This window comes from Leptonychotes weddellii, chromosome 4 (assembly GCF_054177405.1).
Source record: "Leptonychotes weddellii isolate Sample4059 chromosome 4, ASM5417740v2, whole genome shotgun sequence".
Classification (NCBI taxonomy): domain Eukaryota; kingdom Metazoa; phylum Chordata; class Mammalia; order Carnivora; family Phocidae; genus Leptonychotes; species Leptonychotes weddellii.
This window is the reverse complement of record NC_138372.1, coordinates 64,761,537-64,788,899: the sequence shown is the minus strand read 5'-3', so window position 1 is coordinate 64,788,899 and position 27,363 is coordinate 64,761,537. Positions and strand designations below refer to the sequence as shown.

The window sequence follows — 27,363 nt, the reverse complement described above, 5'->3', positions numbered from 1 at the left end:
ATATCTTTTCAGCACCATTATATGAGATCATAAATTTTCGTATTGTTTAAGTCAGGTTAAGTCAAGGTTTTGTTACCTGTAGCCCAAAGCATCCTACATATGATAATACTAATAATGATAAACCATGTATTTTGAGTAGAATTCTCTAATAGAAGGTGAACACATTTAGTAATAAGTACCTTAGAGTCTGTGATGTTTGCCAGATTCTTTGGTCTCATCTTGATCTCCCTGGCTTCAAGTTGCATGAACAGTTTTTTATAGTAAAGTTCCAAATCTTCTCGAAGTTTTGTTAAAACCTCCTCTAATGATGCTGTAATTTTCTTTGTTTCAAAGTATTTTTTCTTCCAACCATCACAGGCTACAAAAAAAAGCAGACTATAGTGTGAGTCTGACTAAAGGATTAAACTTTTCCATCTGGAAAGGACACGAGTTAATTTAAACCCTTCTACGACCCTACCCTTCTTCCCTCATTCATATGTTGAGGAAATTAAAGCAAAGACTGAAATGTTTATTAGATAAAAGGATTTGCCTTACGAATATAGTAGTGATAAACATAGGAACCAAGTTCTTTAAACTTGTAATTTCTGAAAAATCTTGATTAAAAATATTACCTATAGAAAATGTGTCTATTTATTTTGATCACTTTTTTCCATAATCTGATTTGAAGTCATTAATTAAAATGATAAACAGAAAGGCATAATATTTTTTCAGCCCCCAAAATATGTTTTATAAAATAAGCTGATTCTGATTCATCACTTATTAAAATTATTCCAAATATATCTCCAAGCTTATCTTAAACCTGAGCCCCTTAGTTGAGAAAATTAGAAATTAAATACTGCCAATTTAGGGAATCACTTTGACACCAAGGAGAGTCTAAATACAAACTTAACAGGAACACAAACTGTATGCTACTATATCAGAATATGCATATGTTTAAAAGATTATCAAAGAAATGAAAACCCCAAATTTAAAAAGTCTATATGGTGATTTGATTAAAATTCAAGAGTTTATTTCCCTCATGCCTTATATCCAATCTCTCAGCAGGTTCTATTGGTACTATTGCCAAAATACTTCCAGCATCTGGCACATTCTACCTTCTTCAAAGTTATGTCCCTAGTCAATCCACTACCTTTTTTTTTTTTTAAGATTTATCCTGAGAGCGTGCACACGTGTGTGTGTGCAGAGGGAGAGGGAGAAGAATCTCAAGCAGACTACCCACTGAACACAGAGCCCAACATGGGGCTCGAGCTCACAACCCTGCGATCATGACCTGAGCTGAAATCAAGTCAGATGCTTAATTGACTGAGCCATCCAGGCACCCCACTATCATCTTTTGAAAGTACATTATGTTTCTAACTGGTCTCCCTGCTTTCATTCTTGCCCCTCTAACCGGCTATTCCATACAGCAGTCATTCTGATCTTTTAAAAATATTTTTTAAATCATATAAACCTCTAGCTTAAAAACCCAACAATGGCATCCTACCTTACTTAGAATAAAATCTAAACTTCTTGAATTGGCCTATCTGTTCCTTGCTGAGCTTTTATTTTCCTCTACATTACTCTGTATTACGTTCCAGCCACACTGGCCTCCTTTCAGGTCCTTACTACTGCAACCTCATTTCCATCTCTAGACCTTGACATTTTAGTGTTCCTTCTGTTCAGACTGGTTTTTTTCCCCCTCTCTTTACCTGCCTGCCTCCTTATTAATCATATCTTAATGATATCGCCTCAGTGATGCCTTCCTTGAAAACCCTAGCTAAAGCATCTCTCCTGCCCCACCACCCTTTACTATGCTTTTTTTTTTTTTTTTTTAAATGGACTTCTGAGCTCTGGTCAGTAGCTGATATTGTCTTATTTGTTTACTGTCTGTCTCCTCCCATTAGAAGCAAGCTCCTTATGAGCAGGGCCTTGTTTATCTTGTTTGCTGCTATATCCTCAGCATTTAAAACAATGTAGGGAATGGAGCACATAACCTCAATAAATATTTGATGGTTGATACATGCCTTTTATCTTGAAACATTCCTGTTAAAATAGAAAGTGAATGATCATTCTCATAAACAGAAAAAGGGAGGCACAAAGAGGAGAAATAAGTAAAAGACTGATCTGGTATTAGAATCTTGATTTTTAGTCCATTACTCAAATTTGTCTGATAAAATCACTTTTAACAGTACAAAAAAGCCGAGTCATTGCCACCATTTCCAGGATAACACTTAATATTATGAGGTGGAACCTGCAGAATTATCTCCTGACATTGCCTATAACCTTCAGTCAGTTCTAGTACTGAAGCAATAATTTTGCTGTAAATTGAGGATCCTAAAACCAGTTAATTCCATTTATACTTTTTATTCATATAATCCTCAAATACAATCCAAAATGCAGTCCTTTCAAACCCTTTAACATCTCTCAAACCATTATCCCATACTTTCTCCATTCTGGCTCATTTTTTCCATGTCTACCAGTCCTAATAATACTTGTTTCTAATTCTGTTGCAAGAAAACTAGCTGCTTTTCTACCTAATTTCTCTCATTCCTTCAATTCACTCATTTAGGTTAGCTAAGTAGATAGACACATAGCACAAAATTAAGCATGTAGGGAGGACTAGGATCCAGAGATTGCTTCTAGAGTAAGTGATATCTAAGCTGAGATTGAATGACTAGTAGGAAATAGCCAGGTGAGCTGGGAAGAGGGGAGACAGAAGGAAAAGATGTAGTTGACACAGGGAAAAACATGTCTGAAGGCCTATAGCCAAGAAGAGGCACATTTCAGATTCTAGCATACTTAAAGCTTTTCCTGGGAGCCTTTCTTGATCTCTTCCATCTAATTTGGGTGTTCTTCCTCTGTACTCCTCTGTGTACAATTCTGTAATTCCTTTATCATGGCATCATCAGGATGCATCATTTTTGTTTTCTTGATTATCATTTTCTCACTGGACTATAAGCTCTTTGAGGGCAGAGACAAAATTGTGTCTGCCTATTATCTCCTCAGTCCCTAGAACAGTGGCTAAATTCAGTAGACAATAATGAATAAATAAATGTCAGTTATAAAAAAATTTGAACTTAAAATTTTAAAAACCTTCTGTAAAGCATGCCAGTGATAAAAGATGTAATAAACTTTACCATGATATCGCTTCAATTTGCTTTGTTCAAATAGCTTTTCAACTTTTTTTATTAGTTCTTCTCTAATTCTTTCCAGATATCGTCTTTCTTCCTTTACTTGTTTCATTTGTTCAATAATCTTCTCTCCTAAAAGGTAATAACCCATCAATGTCTAAAAGCTAAAAGCTGGAAGTGTAAAACTTTTAAAAGTAATTAAAATAGCAAGAGTAAATTTTACCCAAAAGTCTGGTTTTTTTGCTGCAGTATAGCATTTGCCACTATGGAAAATACTGAGGAGTCATTTCAGTTTCTAACAGAGATACATAAGGGGATTTTCAGATAAGTAAAGAGTATCATATGTCTCTTCTACATTTACATATATGTGTAGAAATTAGGTAAAGTTAAAGTAGTTATGCATCTTGGTTTAATTCTTTTGGTAAATTTATCTTGGACCTAGACTTCTTGTCCTTACATGAAAAATGTGTGTGTGTACACACATATATACATAAAGATTTTATTTATTTTCGAGAGAGAGAGTGTGTGTGCATGAGCAGGGGCAGAGGGAGAGGGAGAGAGAAATCTCAAGCAAACTCTGCACTGAGCACAGAGCCCAACGTGGGGCTCAATCTCACAACCCTAAGATCATGACCTGAGCTGAAATCAAGAGTTGGATGCTTAACAGACTGAGCCACCCAGGAGCCCCCAAAAATGTATATTTTTAAAAGCACAAATATTAGTAATTAAACATATGCAGTAATTAACATATAATTCACATACTTTAAAATAATGTAACATTTTTGTGGTAAAATACACATAATCAAATTTACAGTTTTAACTATTTTTAAATGTACAGTTCAGTGGCATTATGTACATTCACGATGCTTTGCAACCATCGCCACCATCTAGCTCTAGAACTTTATCTTCCCAAATTGAAACTCTGTACCCATTAGGCAATAACTTCCCATTAATAGTTAACTTTATCTCATAGAATCATCTGTACTTATAGTGTCATCATACTTACTTTCAATCTGTAATAAAGAGATATCAGTTATTCCGGGAGAAAGAGCAGGTTGACAAGGAAGTGAAGGAAAATCAATAAGCTCTGGTAGGGTGATGCACTCTTTTTTACCTATCTGTAAGCAAACATGAAAATCAGTAGGATATGGTAGGATGACACATTACTTTTCACCTATCTGTAAGCATTTGATAATTCACAACAGCAATGCATTTTTTTTTACTCATATGGTGACGAACTCCCAAATCTTTATTTATAACTATAGAGATTCTCTCTTGTGCTCCAGCTTCTCCATTCCACTATTCCTTGGATATTATACACAGGCACTTCACTTAATAGGAAAAAAAAAAAATCCATTAATCCTTCCTAAACATGATTTCCTTCCAAGATTTCTTAGTTACATGTTACGATTTTAAAATTTTTCTAAGATGACTATTGATTTTTTTAAAATTGGGTCAACTTTGATAATTTATATCTGCTTTGAAAATTAGAATATGTATTACATTTTCAAATTTTAGCATATATTTTATTCTCATACATTTTATCTGCTCTGTATTTGTTTGTATCACCTTTACCTTTCCTAACTTTTGTGTTACCACCCTTTTACGATAAACTACCTTAAGTCTTACCAATGTTGATGTTTCTCTCACTAGCACTTCATAGATCTTGAGTTGTTTTCAATTCTGCTAGGTTTTTTACTTCTGTAACTTCTTAGTTTCTTCTTCTATCTTCATTAAATCCTTACCCCTTTGTTTTATTGTTCTTTTCCTAGTTTTTAATGTTCAGATTCCAATAAGATAATGGCAACCACCTAAATTACAATCTCTCCATATATCTTCCCAATTACTATAAAAGGAAAGCAAATAAAATTACCCATAATTTATGTCTACAGCATAACTAGGACACAGACTCCTTTAATCTACACATACTTTACTTTACATATAAGTGGGGAAATAAACACCCTAGACTAGCAGAATGTGCTCAGGAGCCCACCTACAAGCATATGTGGACTGTGCATTAGAGATTGCTATACAAAGATAACACAATAAACAACCACGATTTAGTCTAGAAGGAGAGGACCCCACATGCATAGAAGAAATACTGAGAGTAAGGATAAGATCTTGTAAGTCAGAGCACTTTTGATGAGGAGGCCAAAAGAAACGGATTATAAAATGTAGGGGGCCAGAGGTGGTAATCATGGGAAGGCAGCTTCTAGGAGAGAGAAAAATACTTTGGAAGAGGTGTTCCCTAGGGCCAGGTGGTAAGAGAAAAGAAGAAAGTGGCCAAGATAACAGCTCTGCTGAATTAAATTAGTAGAAGAGAATTCAAAGAAAATAGACACCAAAGACCCCATTTAAGAAATAAATAGCTGCATTTCGCTATATCAACAGAAGAGGGAGCTCCTTATCTAAAAAGCAAAAGAACCACCAAACCACCACTCCCTGTTCCTCTGTAAGAACACCTGTTATTATTACTTATATGGAGAAATCCAACACAAGTAAACATAATACAAAATAATCTAGCATCCACACAAATTTACTTTTTAAAACCCTCAAAACAGAACTAAGACAAAACATGCAGCCATGAAGCAGAGAAAGACTTAACAATACTTCCAATATAGATTAAATGTAATTAAGCAAGCATTTGTAGATACCAACAACACAATAAATCAGAAATTTTAAAACTCAGAATAAAATAGGAAAAACAACAGGAAGATATGAGATGAAAGTTGGCTAAACTGAAGAAAGAAATTAAGGGAAAAACAAAATTGTTTCACAGATGAACAAATTAGCACATATCCAAGAAGGAACAAATATGGCGAAAAAAAGGATAGTGGAGAATACAAATAAAAAGAGCAAAGAAAATGAAACACAAAAATATAGTAAAATATATCTATTTTACTATTTTTATTTATATCTATTTTGTATGTTATTTAGAGAAAGTAACATATATAAAAGGTAAAGAAAAAAAAGAAAACAATAGAATGGATCTACTAACTGAATTGTTTTCTGAAATTATAATTTTAGAAAACGTTCCTGAAATAAAGAAGTCCTAATTTTCACACTGCAAGGATCCACTGTGTACCCAGAAAAACCTGATCTAGAATTCTCAATTGAGATACCGTCTGGTAAAACTAGTACACATTAAAGGACTCCTCTGGCCTTCCAGACAAATATACGCAAGCTAGTGTACAAAGAAAAGAAAACAAGGCACCACACTTATTAGTAACATATATAAAACAAGACATCAGTAGAGCAACATTTCAAAGAAACTGAAAGGAAAAAAGATCAAGCTATCCTTCAGGTAATAAAATTCTGTAACGTGGATTAACAAATTTTGTAAAGGGCCAGAGAGTAAATAATTTAGGCTTTGTGGGCCACATATGGTCTCTGTCATGATTCTTCTTTTTTTTCAATTCCTTAAAAATGTAGAAAACACTCTTAGGTCCAAGGCCTTACAAAACAGTCTGCAGGCCCTAGTTTGCTTAACTCTGCTCTAGACAAAGTTTTAAATGTGGAAGAAGAGAATATTATAGTGAGGTGCTTTTTTAAATTGAACTTAATTCAACGAAGAGATGATTGAAAAATCTGCAAAAGAACTGGCAGTAAGTGTTGAATATATTTAATTACAGATCTGAGACTAAAACAAAAGCTGAGGGGGTAAGAGTAGAAGTATGGTATATAAATGTTATATTCTTTGACACAGTAGAAATAACACAATTAAAAATACATGAGAGAAGAAAGGAGATTTTTTTTGATCCCCCTGAATATAACAGGTAGGAGTCAGTGGATAATTTTAGAGGTAACAAAAGCGGAAGCATACATTTTTAAAAAAGGAAAAAGACTAAGAATACTAGTATAAATGTATTAGTGTAAAGGTAAGCACTAGAACAAAAATACAACCTTCCTAAAACGAGGAGGGGGGAAAAGTACAAATAAACTACATAGTAACTCACAGTAACTGTAACATAAAATAAAATGACAAATCTCAGGACAAACACATCAGTCCTATCAATAACATAAGCAGACATAACTCACCTATGAAATGAAAAATATTTTCAGACTGTCTCACAAAGCAAAACCCAACTCTATCTAAGCTGTACATATAAGACATACCTAGGGGTGCCCGGGTAGCTTAGTCAGTTAAGCGTCTGCCTCCGTTCAGGTCATGATCTCAGGGTCCTGGAATCAAGCCCTGTATCGGGCTCCCTGCTCACTAGGGAGTCTGCTTGTCCCTCTCCCTTTGCCCCTCACCCCAGCTCATGCTCGCTCTCTCTTGCTCTGCTCTCTCTCTCAAATAAATAAATAAATAAATAAAAATCTTAAAAAAAGACATACCTAAAACAAAGCAATTCAGAAAGGCTGGATAAAAAGTGGGGAAGGAAGATGAGGGTATGCCAAATAAATGTATACAAAAAGAAAGCAGGTTAGTATCTTGATATGCAATAAAGAAGAATTCGGGCCAAAAAAAAGCATTAAAAGGGTCAAAAAAGTGCAAAAGTGATTCTAGTGTTCACATAAGAACTTCGTGCCAAATAACATATAGAAATCTAAATAAATCAGAAACCACAGGAGATGTAAGGATAAACAGTAACACACTAATAATAGGAGATTCTAATATACCATTCTCAGTCTAAGACATAGCAAGAGAAAATAATATGGATATGGAAAAAATAAGGGTATGGAATACTTAAGGCATTCAGCAAGGTAGACTATAGACAAGGCACAGAGTAGAAGATACTTGCAACATACATAAGCATCAAAGAAATATCTTTAGAGTACTTAAAAAAATTATACTAATCAGAAACATATAGCAAACAACTCAAAAGAAACACTTGAAAAGGTACTTTCAAAAGGTTACCAAAATGGAGTCCGTAAAAATATTAAAACATGACCAACTTTATGGATAATCTGAGAAATTAAAATTCAAACCATGGATAGCATTAAGCATCCACTAGACTGACAAAAATTTTAAAGCATGAAGATAGCATGTTTTATTAATATCCAGCAACAACAGAACCATTATTTGCTGAAGATGATGTTCCTTTTGCTCTAAAACCCAAGGGCTCTGAGCTGTGATTCCCCTACTAGGGCTTGTCTCAGACTCCATTCAGCATTCCAATCTACTACACATCAGGCAGCACTGTATGCGCGGGCCGTTAAAACACAAGTGGCAACACTGCTTGCAATGTCTCTCAGATCACCCTTTGAACCTTCTCTTGCTTTGGGCCCAAAGTTGGCGTCTTTTAGATTACTTTATTAAAAACAAAAAACAAAACAAAAAATCTGAAGCAGCACATCCAAATGTGGCAAATCTTTCTCCAAATTCAAGAGGTCCATCAAATGACACATTCCCAGTGATAACTAGGGCAAGATATACTAACCTAGCTTTCACTTAAAGGGCGTACCTCAACATGTCCCACCCATACCATAGAACACCCAAAAATTTCACTGAAATGGTAAGCTCCTGAATTTTCTTGAGGCTTATCTCCCATCCTATAACCTTAAACATTTTAAGCTGCAGTTTTGTTTCAATTTAAGTATAAATGTTGTTGCAATACTGCATTTAAACAAAAACTTTAAAATCATACCTGATTGTCCTCTGTTCTAATGATATTAACTCCATCATCTTCATTTTTCCAAAGAAATTGACTTAAAGGGAATGACAGATTTGAAAATCATATTAAAAAAAGATTCCATGAATATTATTCACATTTTATATCTTATTTGATATTCTATAAACACAAATGTAACATTAAAACCTTTTAAAAAGCCTGAGACCATAGCATATTATCTTTCAAACTCATTAATGATCAACATAAACTACATTTAGTTTGAATAAGAAAATCATATTTAATTATATTACAGCTAAATTCAAATCACATTGCAATGTCTATAGCAAAGTAAAATAAAAATTTTGGAAACATATTTTGTTTGTAGTTCTTTTGAGAATGATTGTTTATAAAATCCCTTATCTTAACTTCAAAAGACTATATGCAAAACTGTTGTCTAAATACTATAATTCTGAATGAAATGATTCCATATGAAGCTCAAGCACACTAGTTAGTTTACCCATAACCAAGAATCTAAGTGAGGCAGAAAAATTCTAATAAAGGCAAATAAAGACAAATTTTTCTGTCATTACTCTGCCCTTGATGATAAAATAATTATAATGGAAATAAATTTAAGGGATAAATTATTCATTATATTAGAGAGGAATGTTCGTATATAACAGTAGAGATTAGAATCAAGGTCATTTTAACTAAAAATATCACTAATTTCACTCATATGTTTGTTCTAATTAGAAGTCCTTATAAAAGTACCCTGGATATCTCACTCTTTCTTATAGACTATGATATGTGGAATCAACATCTAAACTAATTACCTTTTTTTGTTGCTAAAATAATCACTATTTGATTCTCCCAATGATCCTGGAACTTCAGAATTTCCAATTTGATTTTTTCCAGTCTGGTTTTCTTTTGGAGTGGCTTTTCCCCCAGCTGATGTTGCTGTTCATCCACATCAAATAAAGTTCATAATATTAAGAAAATAGTAAAATAAAATTTCATACAAATATATATATATATGTACATACTATAATCTTGTCCCATGTTTCAGAATCTCCATGGACTCTACAATTCATGATATAAGGCAACAATTTCCAAAGTGAATTTCATGAAACAGTTTATGTGAAGAATTCTTTGGTCAATTCAGTTTGAGAAAAAACGAATACCAGGAATATACACTGCCCCCCACCCCCACCCCCCTGCAGGATTTCTCTGTTTTTATGTACAATGTGAATCTGCAAGATGGGGGTAAGTTAGGTTTTATTCAAACTTGTCTTCAGAAAGTTTTGCCAAAAGCATCTTTTGAAACTGTATTGAGGAAATTTCCTTGGAAAATACAGAGCATATAATGTCATTTGTTATTTCACATACATTTCTATTTATAAAACCTCCCTTCATTTTAACAAAATATCCCCATATAGGAAAACTATGCAATGTCTTTAAAATGTTAACATTGATGTTCTATATGATCTATATGAACAAAAGATCTATGAACCTGGCAGTGTTAATGCAGATATTTTTCCTGTGGATAAATCAAATTTTTTAATTTAGAAAAAATTAATGAGTCATGTTAATAATTGAAAAATCATTTATAAGGGTTGCCACAAAATTTTGCAACTTGAAGCTCATACTGATTTTAGTCTAGTAGCTACATTTCCCAGCTGGTACATTTGAAATAGTCTTTTTAGAACAACAAACAGGGATTTTCTAAAGGATATATATGACGCAAAACGAACAAAACCCAGATATATCAGCTGTTTAAAAGCTAATAGTAAAATACCATCCCCCCACCCACCCAAAGAAAGAAACAACAATGCAAAATTCAGATTTTGAGTAATTGTGATAGGGATATGGCACATGTATCTCGTTCCTAGTAACAGCTTAGAGCATGATGACTGCACCATTCAATACCTCTGCAATTTAATGACATAAAGGTCTATTCACTTTTTAAAAAATCGTAATAGTGTTTTGAGAGCTATAGTAATATATGCACAAAATGTTATAGATTCAGAGAAGAGGAAGTGATAACTGTGAAACTATGTTTTGAACTGTGAGATGTTTGCCTGACAAAGAGAGTAAGAAGAATTTAAGCAAAGAAAATGGCGTTTGCAAGATACGGAGTACTAAAATATGCATCATTTTTGACAATAGTGAAAAGTTGAGTATGACTCTAGCACAGTGTTATAAATAAAGCATGGGCTTTAGTCAAACACAGGCACTGTCACAGCAGGTGTTACTTCTCTAACCCAAGTTTTCTTATCTCTAAAATGGCAGAGTACACGTCAAGCATGCAGCACAGCACCCAATCCTCAGGAGTCTCTTGACTTCAAGTTCTGATTTCAGTTCCACTGCATTTCATAGTTCAGGTCTTTATTACCTCAGTCTATTCTCCATAATGTAACGTAAGTTGTTTTTCCAGAACTGAAATCCAATCATGTTACTCCCATTAAAACAAAGCAGGAAAGAATATCCAATGGAAAAAGTCTCTTCAACAAATGGTGTTGGGAAAATTGGACAGCCACATGCAGAAGAATGAAACTGGACCACTTTCTTACACCATACACAAAAATACATTCAAAATGTATGAAAGACCTAAATGTGAGACAGGAAATCATCAAAATCTTAGAGAACACAGGCAACAACCTCTATGACATCAGCCATAGTGACTTCTTACTAGATATGTCTCTGGAGGCTAGGGAAACAAACAAAAAGAACAATCGGGATTTCATCAAGATGAAAGCCTTCCACACAGTGAAGGAAACAATCAAAACTAAAAGGCAACCTTTGGAATAGAAGAAGATATTTGAAAATGACATACCTGATAAAGGGTTAGTGTTCAAAATCTATAAGGAACTTATTAAACTCAACACCTAAAAAATAAATAATCCAGTTGAGAAATGGGCAGAAGACATGAATAGACACTTTTCCAAAAAATACTTACAGATGGCCAAGAGACACATGAAAATATGCTCAACATCACTGATCATCGGGAAATACAAATCAAAACTACAATGATATCACCTCACTCCTGTCAGAATGGCTAAAATCAACAACACAGGAAACAGATGTTAGCAAGAATGTGGAGAAAGGGGAACCCTCTTACACTTTTGGTGGGAATGCAAGCTGGTGCAGCCACTCTGGAAGACAGTATAGAGGTTCCTCAAAACATTAAAAATAGAACTACCCTACGATCCAGCAATTGTACCACTAGGAATTTACCCAAAGAATACAAAAATACTGATTCGAAGGGACACACGCACCACAATGTTTATATGCTTATAGCAGCATTATCAACAAGAGCCCAACTGTGGAAAGAGCCCAAATGTCCATCGACTTATGAATGGATAAAGAAGTTGTGGTGTGTGTGTGTGATGGAATATTACTCAGCCATCAAAAAGAATGAAATCTTGCCATTTGCAACAACGTGGATGGAGCTGGAGTGTATTATGCTAGGTGAAATAAGTCAGAGAAAGAAAAATAACATATGATTTCACTCATATGTGGAATTTAAGAAATGAAACATATAATAATGGCGGGGGGAAGGCAAACAAATCATAAAACAGACTCTTAACAATAGAGAACAATCTGAGGGTTGCTGGAGGGAAGGTGGATGGAGGGATGGGTTAAATGGTGATGGGTATTAAGGCAGGCCCTTGTGATGAGCACTGGGTGTTATACATAAGTGATGAATCACTAAATTCTATTCCTGAGATTAATATTACACTGTATGTTAACTAACTGGAATTTTTTTTATTTTTAAAATTTTATTATGTTATGCTAATCACCATATATTACATCATTAGTTTTTGATGTAGTGTTCCATGATTCATTGTTTGCGTATAACACCCAGTGCTCCATTCAGTATGTGCCCTCTTTAATACCCATCACCAGGCTAACCCAACCCCCCACCCCCCTCCCCTCTAGAACCCTTAGTTTGTTTCTCACAGTCTATAGTCTCTCATGGTTCGTCTCCCCCTCCGATTCCCCCCTTCATTTTTCCCTTCCTACTATCTTCTTTTTTTTTAAAAAACATATAATGTATTATTTGTTTCAGAGGTACAGGTCTGTGATCCAACAGTCTTACACAATTCACAGCACTCACCATAGCACATACCCTCCCCAATGTCTATCACCCAGCCACCCCATCCCCCCCACCCCCCAATTAACTGGAATTTAAATAAAAACTTGAAATAAACACAAGCTCAGATGGCTTCTCATTGCCTAAAAATTCCTTAGTTTTGGAACCAAGGCTCTTGCAGTTCAAGTCCCTACTTACCTCTCCAGTTGTACTTCATGGTACTTCTTCCTCCCCTTCTCCCCCAAACTATAGTAGTAGTAGTAGTAGTAGTAGTAGTAGAAGTAGTAGTAGTAGTAGTAATGATAATAGCTAAAAGTTACCGAACCAACTACCACATTAAGCAAATCCTGAAAGCTCCATTCATATCATGATCTCTGTAAAGGAAGCCTTCTGGCATTAGGCAGTGAACAATCTGCATGGCCAAACATTTGCAACCCTGGGTTTGCAACCCTGGGTTTGAAGTCAGAATACAAAGCGTTCTCTATATCATCTTAAAGAACTTGGACTTTAAGTAGTAATTAAGGAGTCTTTCAAAGGTTTTCAAGCAGGGAGATAAATAATCCAGCCTGTAACAAGAAGAATGATGCTGACTACGTTCTGGAGAACAGACTGGAAAGCAGATTATAAGCAAGGAGGCTACAAAATGGTTTTCAAGGTTCCTTTACTCTAACAATCTATTATTCTACAGTGAGGAATATTTCAAAGCTTAAAGTCTGAACAACTAGAAGAATGATGAAACCAAAGAAGTCAAAAAAGTATACTTGTTTGGGGGCAACAATAGAGTCAAGTATTAAACACATTAAACACAAAAAAGTAGAGGTGTGCAGCACAGACCCATGGGAAAGAACAGAAGATATCTAATGGAAGAGAATACCCATTTCAATATGAAAATGAGTAAAGCATTCCTCTGTCTCCTTCACTAAAGGACTTGTAAAACACACTATGCACATTCTTAACAGCTATATTTAATAATATCATAATGTTAGACCTCAGATATTTTGCATTCTCATGTACCACAAAAGAGTAATTTGGCATTTTTAAGAAACTGCACAACAACCAACATATGGAAAAAAATTAAGGAACTTTATCTCACATCACATATAAAAATTAGTTCCTGGTAGATTAATAAACTAAATTGGAAAAGGAAACCATAAAATGTTACATCTCAGGGCAGAAAAGGGATTTTTTAAAAAGACATAACTACCCATAAATGAAAATGCCAATAAACTTGATGATATTAAAATTTAAGAACTGCAGTTCCATTTCTGCTTAGGATTATAGAAAGATGAAACAGTGCTCCCACTTGAACAAGGAGAAAAAGGTAAATAATCTATAAAATAATAAATTTTCTTGAACTCATTAGAGAATTATAGTTGCAAGGAGTTGAATTCCAATTCCCTCCTAGGAGAAAATTGTTTCATCTTTGGCAGACCACAGGAGGAAGGAGTAACTACTATTAAAAGAAATAAGAAGAAAACAGCTAAAATTTAAAGGAATTCTAAAGGCCAATGTAGGCTACCAGGATAGTTTAGAATCTCTGGAATCCTCAAACACAAAGGAAAGTCAATACTTAATAGCAAGCTCCTTTCCATGTGCCTGTACCATACTTACAGGAAAGACTGGGGGTAGAGCCGGAAAGAGCCATCATTGGCACATAGGAGAGAAACCCCTTCACACAAAGCAAGACTTAAGCCACTGCGGGGAGGAACAGGAAACTCTCCCATCTCAGAACCCACACAAAAACCTATTGGCTCTCATGGAGGAACTGAGGCAAAAGCCATCAGCTCTAAAGGGGAAAGCAGGTGACTCTCCTTCCAACAATATTAGCTTTGAAAAGTCTTATCACTGGGGAGGGGGTAGGAAACCCTCTCATCACCAGTCAGAGGCAAGGCCTAAAGGAAGGGTAGAAGCAAAAGCTGTAAGGATCATCTCGGGCCCAGGATCATGCACTGATACAAAGCATAGGTTTACTACCACTGGGTGGGGGGAAAAACTCTCTCCTAAATATAAAAAGTCATTCTTTCCCTTACTTTTAATTTCTTTAAAGATAACTAACAACGTAAAGTAAAAATGGTAAAAATTTATTGTGGAGTTATATACAGAAGTAAAATATATGACAACAATAGCACAAAGGAATTGAGGGAGGAAATAGAAGTAATACTGCTATATGGTTCTTATATATGAAGTTGTATATAATTTGAAAGTAGACTTCAAATTAAAAGTGTATTATGTATACCTTAGAGCAAGAGTCAGCAAACCTTTTCTTAAAGGGCCAGATACTAAATATTTCAGGCTCATGGACATTTGGTCTTTATCACAACTACTCAAGTCTGTCATTGTAGTATAAAAACAATCATTGAAAATATGTAAACAAATGGGTATGGCTGTGTTCCAATAAAAGTGTATTTATGAAAACAAGCCATAGGTGTGGATTAAAATAAAATAGGGGGGCGCCTGGGTGGCTCAGTTGGTTAAGCGACTGCCTTCGGCTCAGGTCATGATCCTGGAGTCCCTGGATCGAGTCCCGCATCGGGCTCCCTGCTTGGCAGGGGGTCTGCTTCTCCCTCTGACCCTCTTCCCTCTCGTGCTCTCTGTCTCTCATTCTCTCTCTCTCAAATAAATAAATAAAATCTTAAAATAAAATAAAATAAAATAGGGGTGCCTGGCTGGCTCAGTCAGTGGAACATGCAACTCTTGATCTTGGGGTTGTGAGTTCGAGCTCCACATTGGGTGTAGCGATTACTTAAAAATTAAAAAAAAAAAATTAAAAAAGTATAAATATAGGTATTTGCTGACCTCTTCCCTATAGCAACCACTAACAATTTTCTAAAATGAGAAATAGTGGGCCAATAGTGGAGATAAAAGTGAATCATAAGGGCGCCTGGGTGGCTCAGTTGGTTAAGCGACTGCCTTCGGCTCAGGTCATGATCCTGGAGTCCCGGGATCGAGTCCCGCATCGGGCTCCCTGCTCGGCAGGGAGCCTGCTTCTCCCTCTGACCCTCCCCCCTCTCATGTGCTCTCTGTCTCTCTCATTCTCTCTGTCTCAAATAAAATAAATAAAATCTTTAAAAAAAAAAAGTGAATCATAAAAAACTTCTCAATCTAGAAAAAGTCAAGAAAATGGAAAAACTAGGAAGATAGAAGACATGAGACAAATAGAAAACAAATAGCAAGATGGTAGATTTAAAACCAACCACATCAATAATTATATTGAATGTAAGTGGTCTAAATAAATACCCCTAGTAAAAGGCACAGATTGTCAAACTGGACTAAAAAGTAAGATCTAAATATTTGCTGTCTACAAGAAACCCACTTTGGATATTCAGTAATAGATAAAAGAATGGAGAAAGATACACCATGCAAACACTAATAAAGAGAAAGCTTGAGTGACTATATTAATATCAGACTAAATAAACTTTAAAATAAAGACTATTACCAGAAATAAAGAGAAACATTACATAATCACATTGGGGTCAATTCATCAAGACATGATAATCCTAAATGTGCATGCATTTAATAACAGCTTCAAAATACATAAGCAAAACTGATAAAGAGTTGAAGATGTCAACACAATCCTTGCAACACTTAGAGCATGTTGACAAAATTTAAGAATTCCTTTCATCAAAAGAATCATAAAGATAATAAAAAGACAAGCCATGAACTAAAATCTAGAGTGAATTAAATATACAAACAGACACACACACACACACACAGACATACACACACACACATATCGTGGAAAAAATATATATGTATATTAAATGAATCAACATTTAAAAGAAAGAAAAATGAGCAAAACATTTGAGTGAAGGCAAATCCAAATGGCCATTAACATATGAAAACATGTTCAACCAAAGAAAACCATTAGAAAAGAAAAATATTTGTCATTAAAAATTCAGTGTAAGGATTTAACAGGAGATAAGACACAACTAAAGAGAGAATCAGTAAAATAGATTTGGAAGAAAAATCTGCAGAAATTATCCAAAATGTACAGCAGAGAAACAGGAGACAGAAAATATCTGATAGAATGGCAAGTTATGGTTCAATAGAACTTTCAGATGTTGCTGCTGGGTACAACCACCTTGGAAAACATGTGGACATTATTTAGTAAAGCTGAATATGTACAAACAATGCCAGTGCTAGGTATACTCTCTTGATATCCTTATGCACATGTACATTTAAGAGTCATGTACAATAATGTACATAAAAGCATATTTGTAATTCCCGCAAACTGGCAACAAACTAAATGTCCATCATCAGAATAAGTCAATTATGGTATAGTCATATAATGGAATATTATACAACAATGAAAAAATGAAATGGTATTTTATGTGAAACATGATTGAATCTTGCAATGTTGAACAAAAGAAGTCAAAAATAAAATCGTTCAATCTTATTCCATCTTAATGCAATTCAAAACATACAAAACTAAACTACTGTTAAGGAATACATATTTAGGTTGTAAAACTATAAAGAAAACAATTATCTCAAAAAAATCAAAGTAGTAGTTATCTCTAGGAAGAAAGAGGATGTGACCAGAGGAAGACACACAATGTTGAAAAGTTCTTATAAGAAAAAGAATAACAACAAAAAACACAGCCTTAGAAACAGTCATTAAACTTCTAATAAAAAAAAAATAACAGGACAAATGCACAAAGCACTTAGAAAAATGTTGCTTGCAGCAGTATTCATAATAGCAAAAACACTGATACAGTGTTGGGTACATAAGTTATACCACAAGGACTTCTATAATGATGTAGATCTATATTTATTGATATGAAATATCTACAATATATTCTAAAATACAAGAAGAGGCTCTAAGAGGGTTTGTATCTTCATTTTTAAAAGTTAAAAATATTTATTACATACAAGAACTGAAAAAAATAACTAAAAGAATATAAACCAGAATACTAACAGAAGCCATCTCTGGATGGTAGAATTATTTTTAATCTTAATTTTTTTCTTCATAGTTATTGGTGTTTCTAGAACTTTTTTAAAATGAGCATATGCTGGCCAGCATACTTTTTTTGGAGTAAAGCACCAAGAAATTAATACAATTTAAAAACTACACTTGTATAAAATTCAAGGGTTAAATACTCCCACCAAAGATTTTTTTGGGTTTTGTGCAAATATCTGGCCAGTAGCCCAGGATGTGAAATATGACACTAGTCACAGCTTTATGTAGGCAACTGCCCACTTCATCAGCCACTTGACCTTGTACTTTTCAGGAATGCTGGGATTCTACTCTGAATTTTTTCCCCCAGGTATTTTTCCCCTTTAACCTTTAAGTAATACCATGACTGGAAAACAATATTTAACACTGTAGCAGAGACAAGCCTAAATCAAGGAGGTAAAGATTCTCACTGAACATCTCATTGGCATCAAAAAAAATAGGTGGATCTCATCCACATGTCTCATCAGAAATAATAAAACATGTCAGAAGGGTAAATACTAAAGAAGGTGCTAAGTTTGAACTATCATTGGATATAGCACAAACTTAGAATGTAAGAATGGCTATAATTGATGATGGAGAAAAATGCAACTGGTTAAGAACATGTATATTTTGCAGCTGTAATGGATGTTGTCATTAATTGGAGGGGTTCATTTATAAATGTTTAGTATATTTGCTTTTCCATCACGAACAGTTTATTTCCTTATGCAATATTTTTTCAGTAAGTTCTTATAGTATAGTTCCAGCTTTATTTATATGTTTAATTTTATCTACCATTTTTTAAGAACTGAACTATCAGTACATTGATGAATGTAATCATATAAAAATTTCTGATTCTTTGAAATACAAATGTCTCCCAGCATTAAAGTTGATTTGCTTTGGTTTGATACAGTTATTGTGGCTAAGATCCTTCTCACTTATAGTAATAACACCAAGGTTTTATGCAGCGATCACTTCCTTTCTCCTTTAGCCTTAACTTTATCTGAAACTATTATAAAAGAAGGTAGTAGAGTTTATTTAAGTGTGATAAGTATTTTGATTTGGCTTTTAACATGTAAATTTTTTTTCTCTCACTTGGTGAAACTATTTTTAAAAATCCCCAAATGGAATTGTAGCTTTCCTTTTATACTGCCACATTTGTGTAAGGCTAGATTTGCCCAGAATTTGCTCACAGACCTGACTACTAAAACGTACTATAATAACCTCTTTGTTTTTCCCATTCCAGTTGAAATCACCTTCTTCCTGATTTTTGTTAAGAAGCTCTTTCAAAGTGTTTACTAAAAAACTGGGATCTGTTCCAGGTTCTTCGTTCAACAAAGTTACACTAAGTGGTCTGTGGATTATTCCATCAGCCTCAGCAACACCATTATTAGTCTGCCGCCCATCTAAAGAAACAGTTGATGCTGAATAAATATTTCCTAAATGATCCATTATAGGAAGCAAATATAATTCTGGTTGAAGAGCCTAAAACATACAGGAAATTAAAAAAAAATTAGTTTGTAATTTAAAAAAACAGTAAGTTAAAAAAATTAACATAAGTTTAAAATGTCACATTACATACATATGGAGGAGCAAATGATTTGAGTTTCAGTTCTGATTCTTGCTTTACCTTCACCTAGAAATAGATGACAAAAAAAAATATAAAGCTTTGTAAGTTTTCAATTATTTTTATTCCTTTTTTTTGCAGAAGGCACATACCTGTGACATAAAAATCAAATCTAAAAGCTGATAACTAAGGCTAGAGTCTAGAAAATGTAGAACATAATCCTATTTCTATTCACTATACAAAACATAAAAGAAATTCTATGTCATTTAGTAGTAATAATTATGGCTATCACTTGTATGGACTCACTATATGCCAAGCACTATTTTAAGTGCTTTACATATACTAGCTCAGTTAATCTTCACAATTCCATGTGATAGGCACACATATTATATATAGTTCACAGACAATAAGATTGAGGAAAGAGAAGTTAAATAACTTGCCCGTGATTTTATAACTAGGAATTTTCCAAATTGGGATGCAAAACCAGATAATCTGGCTCCAGAGTCCAACGTTGTGTACTTTATTTTCTAAATATACAACCCACAGAGTTCATTTGTTATTCATCCATCCATCCATCCATTCATTCAACAAATACTAGGGCATACTATGGGTCAGGCAGACCCACACTATGGGTCAGAACTATGGGTTCTATATGGTGGGAGATACAATGGTAAACAGGGCAAAGTCCTTGCTCTCATGTAGCTTATATTCTACTTAAGAGAATGGATGTTAAATAAACGTGATTTAGGATAGTGATATGTGATTTATGAAAATAAAAAACTGATGTAATAGAGAGCAACTTAAGAGAAAGAATATCTAAAAACTAGGTGGTCAGAGAAGGCCCTTTTGAAAAGATAATACTTGAGCCTGAGACCTGAATTATGAAAAGAAAAAGCAAGTTATTTGAAAATCATGGGGAAGTAATTTCCAGGCAAGTGCAAAGATCATAAATCAGAAAGGAGTTTGTTGTATTTCAGGACCAAGGATTTTTGTGTTTGAAATGGAGAACCAAGAAGAAAAATAGCAGCAGATTTTATCTGCTATTCCTTAGGCCCTCCGTATCTCTGGCCTAACCACTGCAAAAGTCTCCTAAAATCTCCTAGTTACAATCCCTGCCTCTAGTCTCTGAAGGCTCCAATCATGTCATCTTTTGCTCAAAAACTCCAATGCTTCAGAAACAAACAAAACTCATTAATCTGGCATTCAAGACCTTCAACAAATCACTTTACAACTTGTTCTCTACTATTACGTTTTACACCATGTTCCAATAAAAAAGGAAACATTTACTTTCTTAGTTGCCTGTTTTTCCACTTCTGTGCTCGTTCTATTTTCTCTGCTCAGAAAGCTTTTCCTACCCAACATTTTTGCAAGATCAGATATTTATCTTTCTTTTTTTTTTTAAAGACTTTATTTATTTGAGAAAGAGTGAGAGAGCAAGAGAGAGCGCGCGAATGAGAAGCAGAGGGAGAAGTAGGCTCTCTGCTGAGCAGGGAGCCCTGAGCCAGGAGCCGGATGCGGGGCTCTATCCCGGGACTCTGGGATCATGACCTGAGCCAAAGGCAGATGCTTAACTGACTGAGCCACCCAGGCGCCCCCAAATATTTATCTTTCAAGATCCAAACTGAAAGTTCTCTATCTCCCCTCTTCTCCTGCTGGAAGAAGTCCCTTTTTCTTCTGAATATACAAAATACGCTATTTTAATTATTTATGTATTCTCTCTTCACCACGACAGTGAATACTCTTTACGGGCAGGATCCATATCCAGTTCTTTTTTCTCATTTTGCTTATAGAAAAACATCAATAAATATTAGGACTTCAGAAGTTGATTTAAATTATCTTTATTAAGTTCTCTTCCAACATAGGATTCTGTGATTGATATTTTGTATTTTAGGTATTATGAAAAAGAACAAAAAGTCAGGAGAATTGTTCTTTTTCTTCCTTGTTTGAGAAAAACTTAAAGATGAGTAAATTGATATTTTACCATCCTGAATAGAATTCAAATGACAAAAACTTCATATTTAGCTGCTGATCCTGAGAATTCCACATAGCAAATTCCTTTACTTTGGGAATGCTTTTTTTCCCCATTATCATTCATTATTTAATTTGTCCAATAAACATTTAAATGCCTCTAAGTGCTAAACACCTTGTTAGGCACTGTATAAATACAATTGTGAATAAAATAAAGTCCCAGCTCACAGGGAGTTATATGAAAATTTCTTTGATAATCAAATATAGGCTAATGGCAGAGTCAGATGTTAAATAAACAATCACATAAATACATACTAATGACATAATATGTTAATTAGAGTGAAATAGAGATATACTGTATTTTTGTTTAATATAGAAAATCTTCATTAAAGAAATAAACCTTATGTAGTTAAACCAGAAACTTTGAGATCTGATAGCTTGCTGGATTAAGAATTTCAGCTAGGAAAATTCTACTTAGAAAATCCTGCCATTAAATCACAGAAACTATAAACAGGAGTGTTCAACAGATAATAGCTGAAACAAACAAACAAAAAATTGTTGGAGTCCTATCATTTCACATCAAATGAGGCTAGCTGTGGCCCGAACAATGAGGACCCATTTTTGTCCAGAACAGAAGTACTTATTTAAATGTTTTAGGGGGCGCCTGGGTGGCTCAGTCAGTTGAGCGGCTGACTCATGATGTGGATTCAGGGTTGTGAGATTGAGCCTATGTCAGGCTCGCATTGAATGTGAAGACTGCTTAAGATTCTCTCTCTCCCTTTGCCCCACGCCCCACACCCACCCCCCCAGCTCATGCACACACATGCGCGTCCTTTCTCTCTCAAAAAAAAGTTTGTAAACACTCATTTAAATTTAAAAATATATATTACCTACATAATCACATTTTAACTTTGTCTTTTCTTCCCAAGGAATTGCACACCCCAAAATATCCCCATCATTTTAGTGCCCAATAATATGCCAATAAGACCCATTTCTTTCTTGATGATCTATGTATTTAGTGATATTTTGTTATGATTGATAATACTTATCCCATTTATAGAAGCTCTGCTGACAAGAAGCTGAGTTGATAAGCATTTAAAAAACATAATTTGTTAAGTTATGCTTTTTTTTTAATCAAAAGAAAAAAAATAAGAAAACTTACCACAGCTAGATTATTTCCAATGCATTTCAGAAATAAAAATTTTTCTGCAACAGCATCTTCACCAAGGAACTCACCAAGTCGCTCTCTCAGCGCTTGTAAAGTAAGGTGAGGAGATACTCTGAAATATCATGACATTGCCTTATAATGTAAAATGAAATAGGTTTCAGCTATACTACAAATTCTGTAACATTAGTCAGCTATCTCAAACATAAATACTAATTTAATGTATCATATATAGATCAATATATTGTGTTTTTACATTGTGTGGCACTTTGTAAAACTTTAGGAAATTTTTAAAAAATGATTATGCAAATAAATACTGTTTATAAAAGTCCTTTCTGTACTGAAAAGGAAAATGCTTGTCTACTTTCCTCATCATCAACACAGAAGGATACTCTGAACTGTATTATTAAAAAAAAAAACTTTGCTATGGAATTTATAAACTTTTATACATATATTAAAGAATGATTTAGCCACAGATATTTATTTTGGAAGTTTGACAGGATTAGCTAGTGCTTAAAAATTTCTTTGATAATCAAGTATTGTCAGACTCCACATCTTTGCTCATTAGGAATACTTCACTCTTCAACATCTAAAATTTAAAGCCATCATTTATGCTACTGTTTTGAGTTTTTGTTTTTCTAGGATCTTATGGGAAACATTATGTAATTAATTCATTCAACCAAAAAATATTTATTGAGCCCCCACTATGTGTCAGGCATTGTTCTAAGGATGGGAATATGGCAATCAACAAAAGAGACAAAAATCTCTGCTCTTATAGACTTTATAAATCTAATGGTGGGAAAGAAAAATAGACAAACTGAAAAAACATATAATTCGTAAGACACTGCTAAGTATTATAAAGAAAAATAAAGCAGGGAAGGGAGGGTAGCTACAATTTTAAATATAGTGATCAGAGAAGATCTAAACAAAAAAGTAATATTGAAGTAAAGAGCTAAAGAAGAGATAGGATATCTAATGGCAGAAAGAGCATTCTAGACTAAGAGAACAGCAAGTACAAGGGTCCTGAGGTAGGTCCATGTCTGATGTGTTCCAGAACAAAAACAAGGCTAGTATGCTTGAAGTGATGGGGAAGATAAGGAATAATGTCATGTGTGCTTCATATATGTATATACATTTACATATTACATACATGTAAGTGTATGTACACATATAATCTGTTTCTATTTTGAAACAGTTCAGTGAAAAAAGTCATTGTGGATATACTGATTTAATCACTATCCACAGCTCTTCAACAGGTTTCTAAATACAGATAATTTCTCTTTTATTTCTCTTTGTGTGTAATGATAGTAATACACCAGTTATACCCTTTTCTCTGGGTGTCAGTGACACCTGGCTAAGTGACATCTGTTTCTACAGTATTTATTAACTGTTACATAGCATTATTTATTGATAGTATTAAGTTAGAAACTGGATCCATCACATGGACCAGAGTTTTTCACTTACAACTTAAATTTCCAAAAAACATTTTTCTCTGCAGAAAAAAAAATTGCTTTTCAGGCACATTATAACATGACCACAAAATACTTGCCTTATAAATCCAGCTGAAATGAATTTGTTAACAACTTCTATTGAAATGATATTTAGCTTATAGTTCCACGATCCTTCAGGGACATAGAAAACATGAAGTTCCACCAACTGAATAAATTGAGAAGAATGTCAGTTAAAATATTTTTAAAGTGAAAAAAATAACTGATGTCCTCTAGAATTTTAAGCTTAATAAACATAATTGAAATAAACATGGAATACATGTATCCTTTCTGAACAAACACAGAAAACAAAATGAAGAGCCAAAATTTTGGTTAGTTGGCTACTTGGCACTTGGAGCACATCTTCTCCTTAAAAACAATGTCATAGATGTGGTCCTAGGGTACCCTAACATCTCTGAATACAGTGTTCTTTCTGTGGCTTGAAGTAAGAGTACGAGACCACCAAGATCAGTTTTCTGGTTACCAACCTTTTCCTTTCCCCTGATCCCTACCTACTCAGTTCCGTTGGGGTGATCTTGTGGAATCCTTACACTTTACATATTGTCTCCCTAACATAGTTGTGATAATTGCTAGTTCTTAGCAACTGCAAAGTGTGAATACTGTGGTTTGGGAAACATTTTTGTTTCCCAGGATTCTAGGAAGAACCTATTCCTGATGGTGATAGGGAAGGAAATGGTTGTTCTTACATAGGTCATGTCTGTCAGCTTAGCTTGCCTGTCCTTATAAATACCACTTTCTTTTCTATTAGTGTTTTGTTAAACCTCAATTAGAATCCTTCTATTTAGAAGAATATTTAGATTATGACAACAGAAACAGAACAATTATAGCAAATATTCCTATCCTTTAGTCTAATGATGTTATTCATTGCATATTAAAATTTAAATGATTATGCTCTACAATATTAAATATCTGAGAAAAACTTTAAAAAGTTGAATATGACCTATCATTAAAAATAGAAATTTTTACAGGAGATAAAATTCATTTTTGAACTGAATGTTTTGCTCAAGTTGTTTTTATAGACCAAGTATTTCTATGTATTTGATACATGTATAGATCTGATGTGAAGTTTGCCATATGCTATACTTTGAACACCAGAGCATTTAAAAGATAATTCCCTAGCTATATTATACTATTCTTAGCTAACACTACACTATACTATTAATATTAGAATATTTAATAGTTACACAATTATATATTTGCAAAACCTTCAGAAGACTTAAGTAAATATGACCTTATCCTTTATATAGATGCATTAATAACTTACAGGAAAAAAATATTTATTGAATTAAACATTTTACTCTGTTCTTATAAACCAAATAAATTCTGTCAATATTTTTATAATAATTCATGAACTATAAAAGTGTTTGTACAGATTTAATTCCATAATTAAATGAGTAGGCAATACAGAGAAAATATAGTTAATAAAACATTTGTATAAAATAATTTATAGTGAATTTGTATTTATTCATTACCTCAGCAAATATTTACTGAATGTCTACCATGTGCCAGCACTGGTCTAGGCAACAGGAATATGCAGTCAATAAGACAGAGATCCTTGCCTGCATATAGTTTTACATTCTAATGAGGTATCAGGATAGGAAGAAGGGTGAGGCAAGTGAGGCACTCACCTCAGCTACAAAATTTAAGGCTGTACGAAAACCTCAGTAATCAAGATAAATAACATTAAAAAAAAACACTACTCAATGCAAAAAATTTCATGATAAACAAAATATCAAAAATTTAAATAAAGACAGAATTTAGTACTACTATTAGAGCCTTGAGGAAAAAGGAAAAATAAGAACTTCAATACATGTTTCTTAAAAAAAAAAATACATTTCCTAATGGTCAACTTTTTCCAGAATAACCAAGTAGTTGAAAAAAATACTGAAAATTTCAAAAGTATATATTAAAATTCACATTATTTTAAGGTCAAATATTCTATTTATAACAAAACATGAATTTATTATAATTTTACCTTCCTGGCTCTCATGGAAGCAAGCTCATCAGTAATATTTTCATCAAAACTATTAACCATTTAAAAATATTCTAAAAGGTATATTTAGGGCACATATTTTGCCTTTTGCCTTTTGCCTCAGGTTCCAAAATGGCTAGGCATAGCACTATCAGATTCTATTTCTATTTAAAATGTTGCTTTTATGGATCTTTTGCATCAGTTTTCCATTAAAAAAAAATCTTGTATTGATTATTTATCTTAATTATGGAGGTTTTTTGTGTGTGTGCCCCTTAAATATTGCACCCAAGGCAAGTGACTCATTTGCCTCAGACTAGTCCCAGGCCTGTGAGGGACACAGACAATAACCACTAAATATAAAACACTTCTAAGTTATATAGTACATGAGAAAGGGCTAAGTACTGGGGAAAAGGATAAGAAGAGCAGGGTAAGGAAAATTGGAAAGATAAAAGGGGAAGTAGGTTTCAGTTTTAAATAGTCTGGGGTAGGTCTTATAGAAAAGGTGAGATTGAAGTAAAGATTGCAGGGGAAGAAACAATTAGCCAAGTCATGATGCAGAGGGAAAGAGTTCCAAGAAGAGCTAAAGCAAAGGTCTTTTTTTTTTTTTTTAAGATTTTATTTATTTGATAGAGAGTGGAGTCGGGGGCAGAGGGAGAAGCAGACTCCCCGCAGAGCAGGGAGCTAGATCCCAGGGTCCTGGACTGAAGGCAGACACTTAACTGCTTAACCAACTGAGCCATCCAGGCACCCCTAAAATAAAGTCTTAAGGTGAGAGTGTGCTAGTACGACTGAAGCAGGGAACAGTAAGAGATAAAGTAAGAAAAATGAGGAAGACAAGGAACAAAATAAATTGGGTTTTCCAGGCCATTGTAAGATCTTTCATTTCAGAAAATGGGAAGCCAATACAGGGTTTTAATAGAAGGACAACATCTGACATTCATTTTATAGTTTTATTTTAATAAGAAAAATTCTAAACATACATACAAATAAAAGGAATAATACTATGAATACCCAAATACCTACTATGTAGATTCAAAAGTTAACATCATGCCACATTTACTTTCTCTCACCCTCTCTCTCTCTTTTTTAAAGACAGACTGCCATGTGCAGTGCTTTATTTGGATGTGTCTTGAGTCTTAGAAGTTTGACTACCCTACCTTCTCCTACAAATGGACCTTGAGAGCTTGTTTGGAGGTTCTAGCAGGGGAGCACAGCTGCTCGTATATCCTTGACTGAAGAATGGTGCTCCTTTATGGGGGAAGGTCCTCCTCTTCAACCCAGCATGCAGCTTTGGGAGGGATGCACATGGAGCTGTGAGGGAGGAAGAGGACACACACCTAGCCAGCCAGATCAGCCAAATCAATCTTGGCGATCAATGGGCTGACAAATGTTGCAGATTGTCCTCACATCCTCTATCCCTTTCTTGATAAACCATTCAAAGTAAATTAGACATTGTGAAAATATACTCCTAAGTACTTTGGCAACCATCTTCTAAAAA

The 27,363-nt window shown here is 34.1% G+C and overlaps 1 protein-coding gene across 6 annotated transcripts in view; it reads right to left on the bottom strand.

Moving 5' to 3' along the window:
- Positions 1-41: 41 nt before the first annotated feature.
- The window catches only part of SPATA1 (spermatogenesis associated 1), a 40,978-nt gene continuing 13,656 nt past the window's right edge, over positions 42-27,363 (bottom strand). For 4 of the 6 annotated variants that reach the window (XM_081818675.1, XM_081818678.1, XM_081818677.1 and 1 more), the window contains 9 exons: positions 23,935-24,041; positions 22,383-22,500; positions 19,268-19,321; positions 18,942-19,170; positions 9,496-9,619; positions 8,702-8,762; positions 4,117-4,228; positions 3,117-3,242; positions 42-358 (listed from right to left, as the gene is read on the bottom strand). In XM_081818675.1, the coding sequence (XP_081674801.1) occupies positions 57-358; positions 3,117-3,242; positions 4,117-4,228; positions 8,702-8,762; positions 9,496-9,619; positions 18,942-19,170; positions 19,268-19,321; positions 22,383-22,500; positions 23,935-24,041 (1,233 nt within the window). In that variant the 3' untranslated portion in view covers positions 42-56. Of the gene's footprint in view, positions 359-2,778; positions 3,001-3,116; positions 3,243-4,116; positions 4,229-8,701; positions 8,763-9,495; positions 9,620-18,941; positions 19,171-19,267; positions 19,322-22,382; positions 22,501-23,934; positions 24,042-27,363 lie in introns of all 6 variants that reach the window. The other 2 variants (XR_014144928.1, XM_081818679.1) reach the window with 2 other exon arrangements.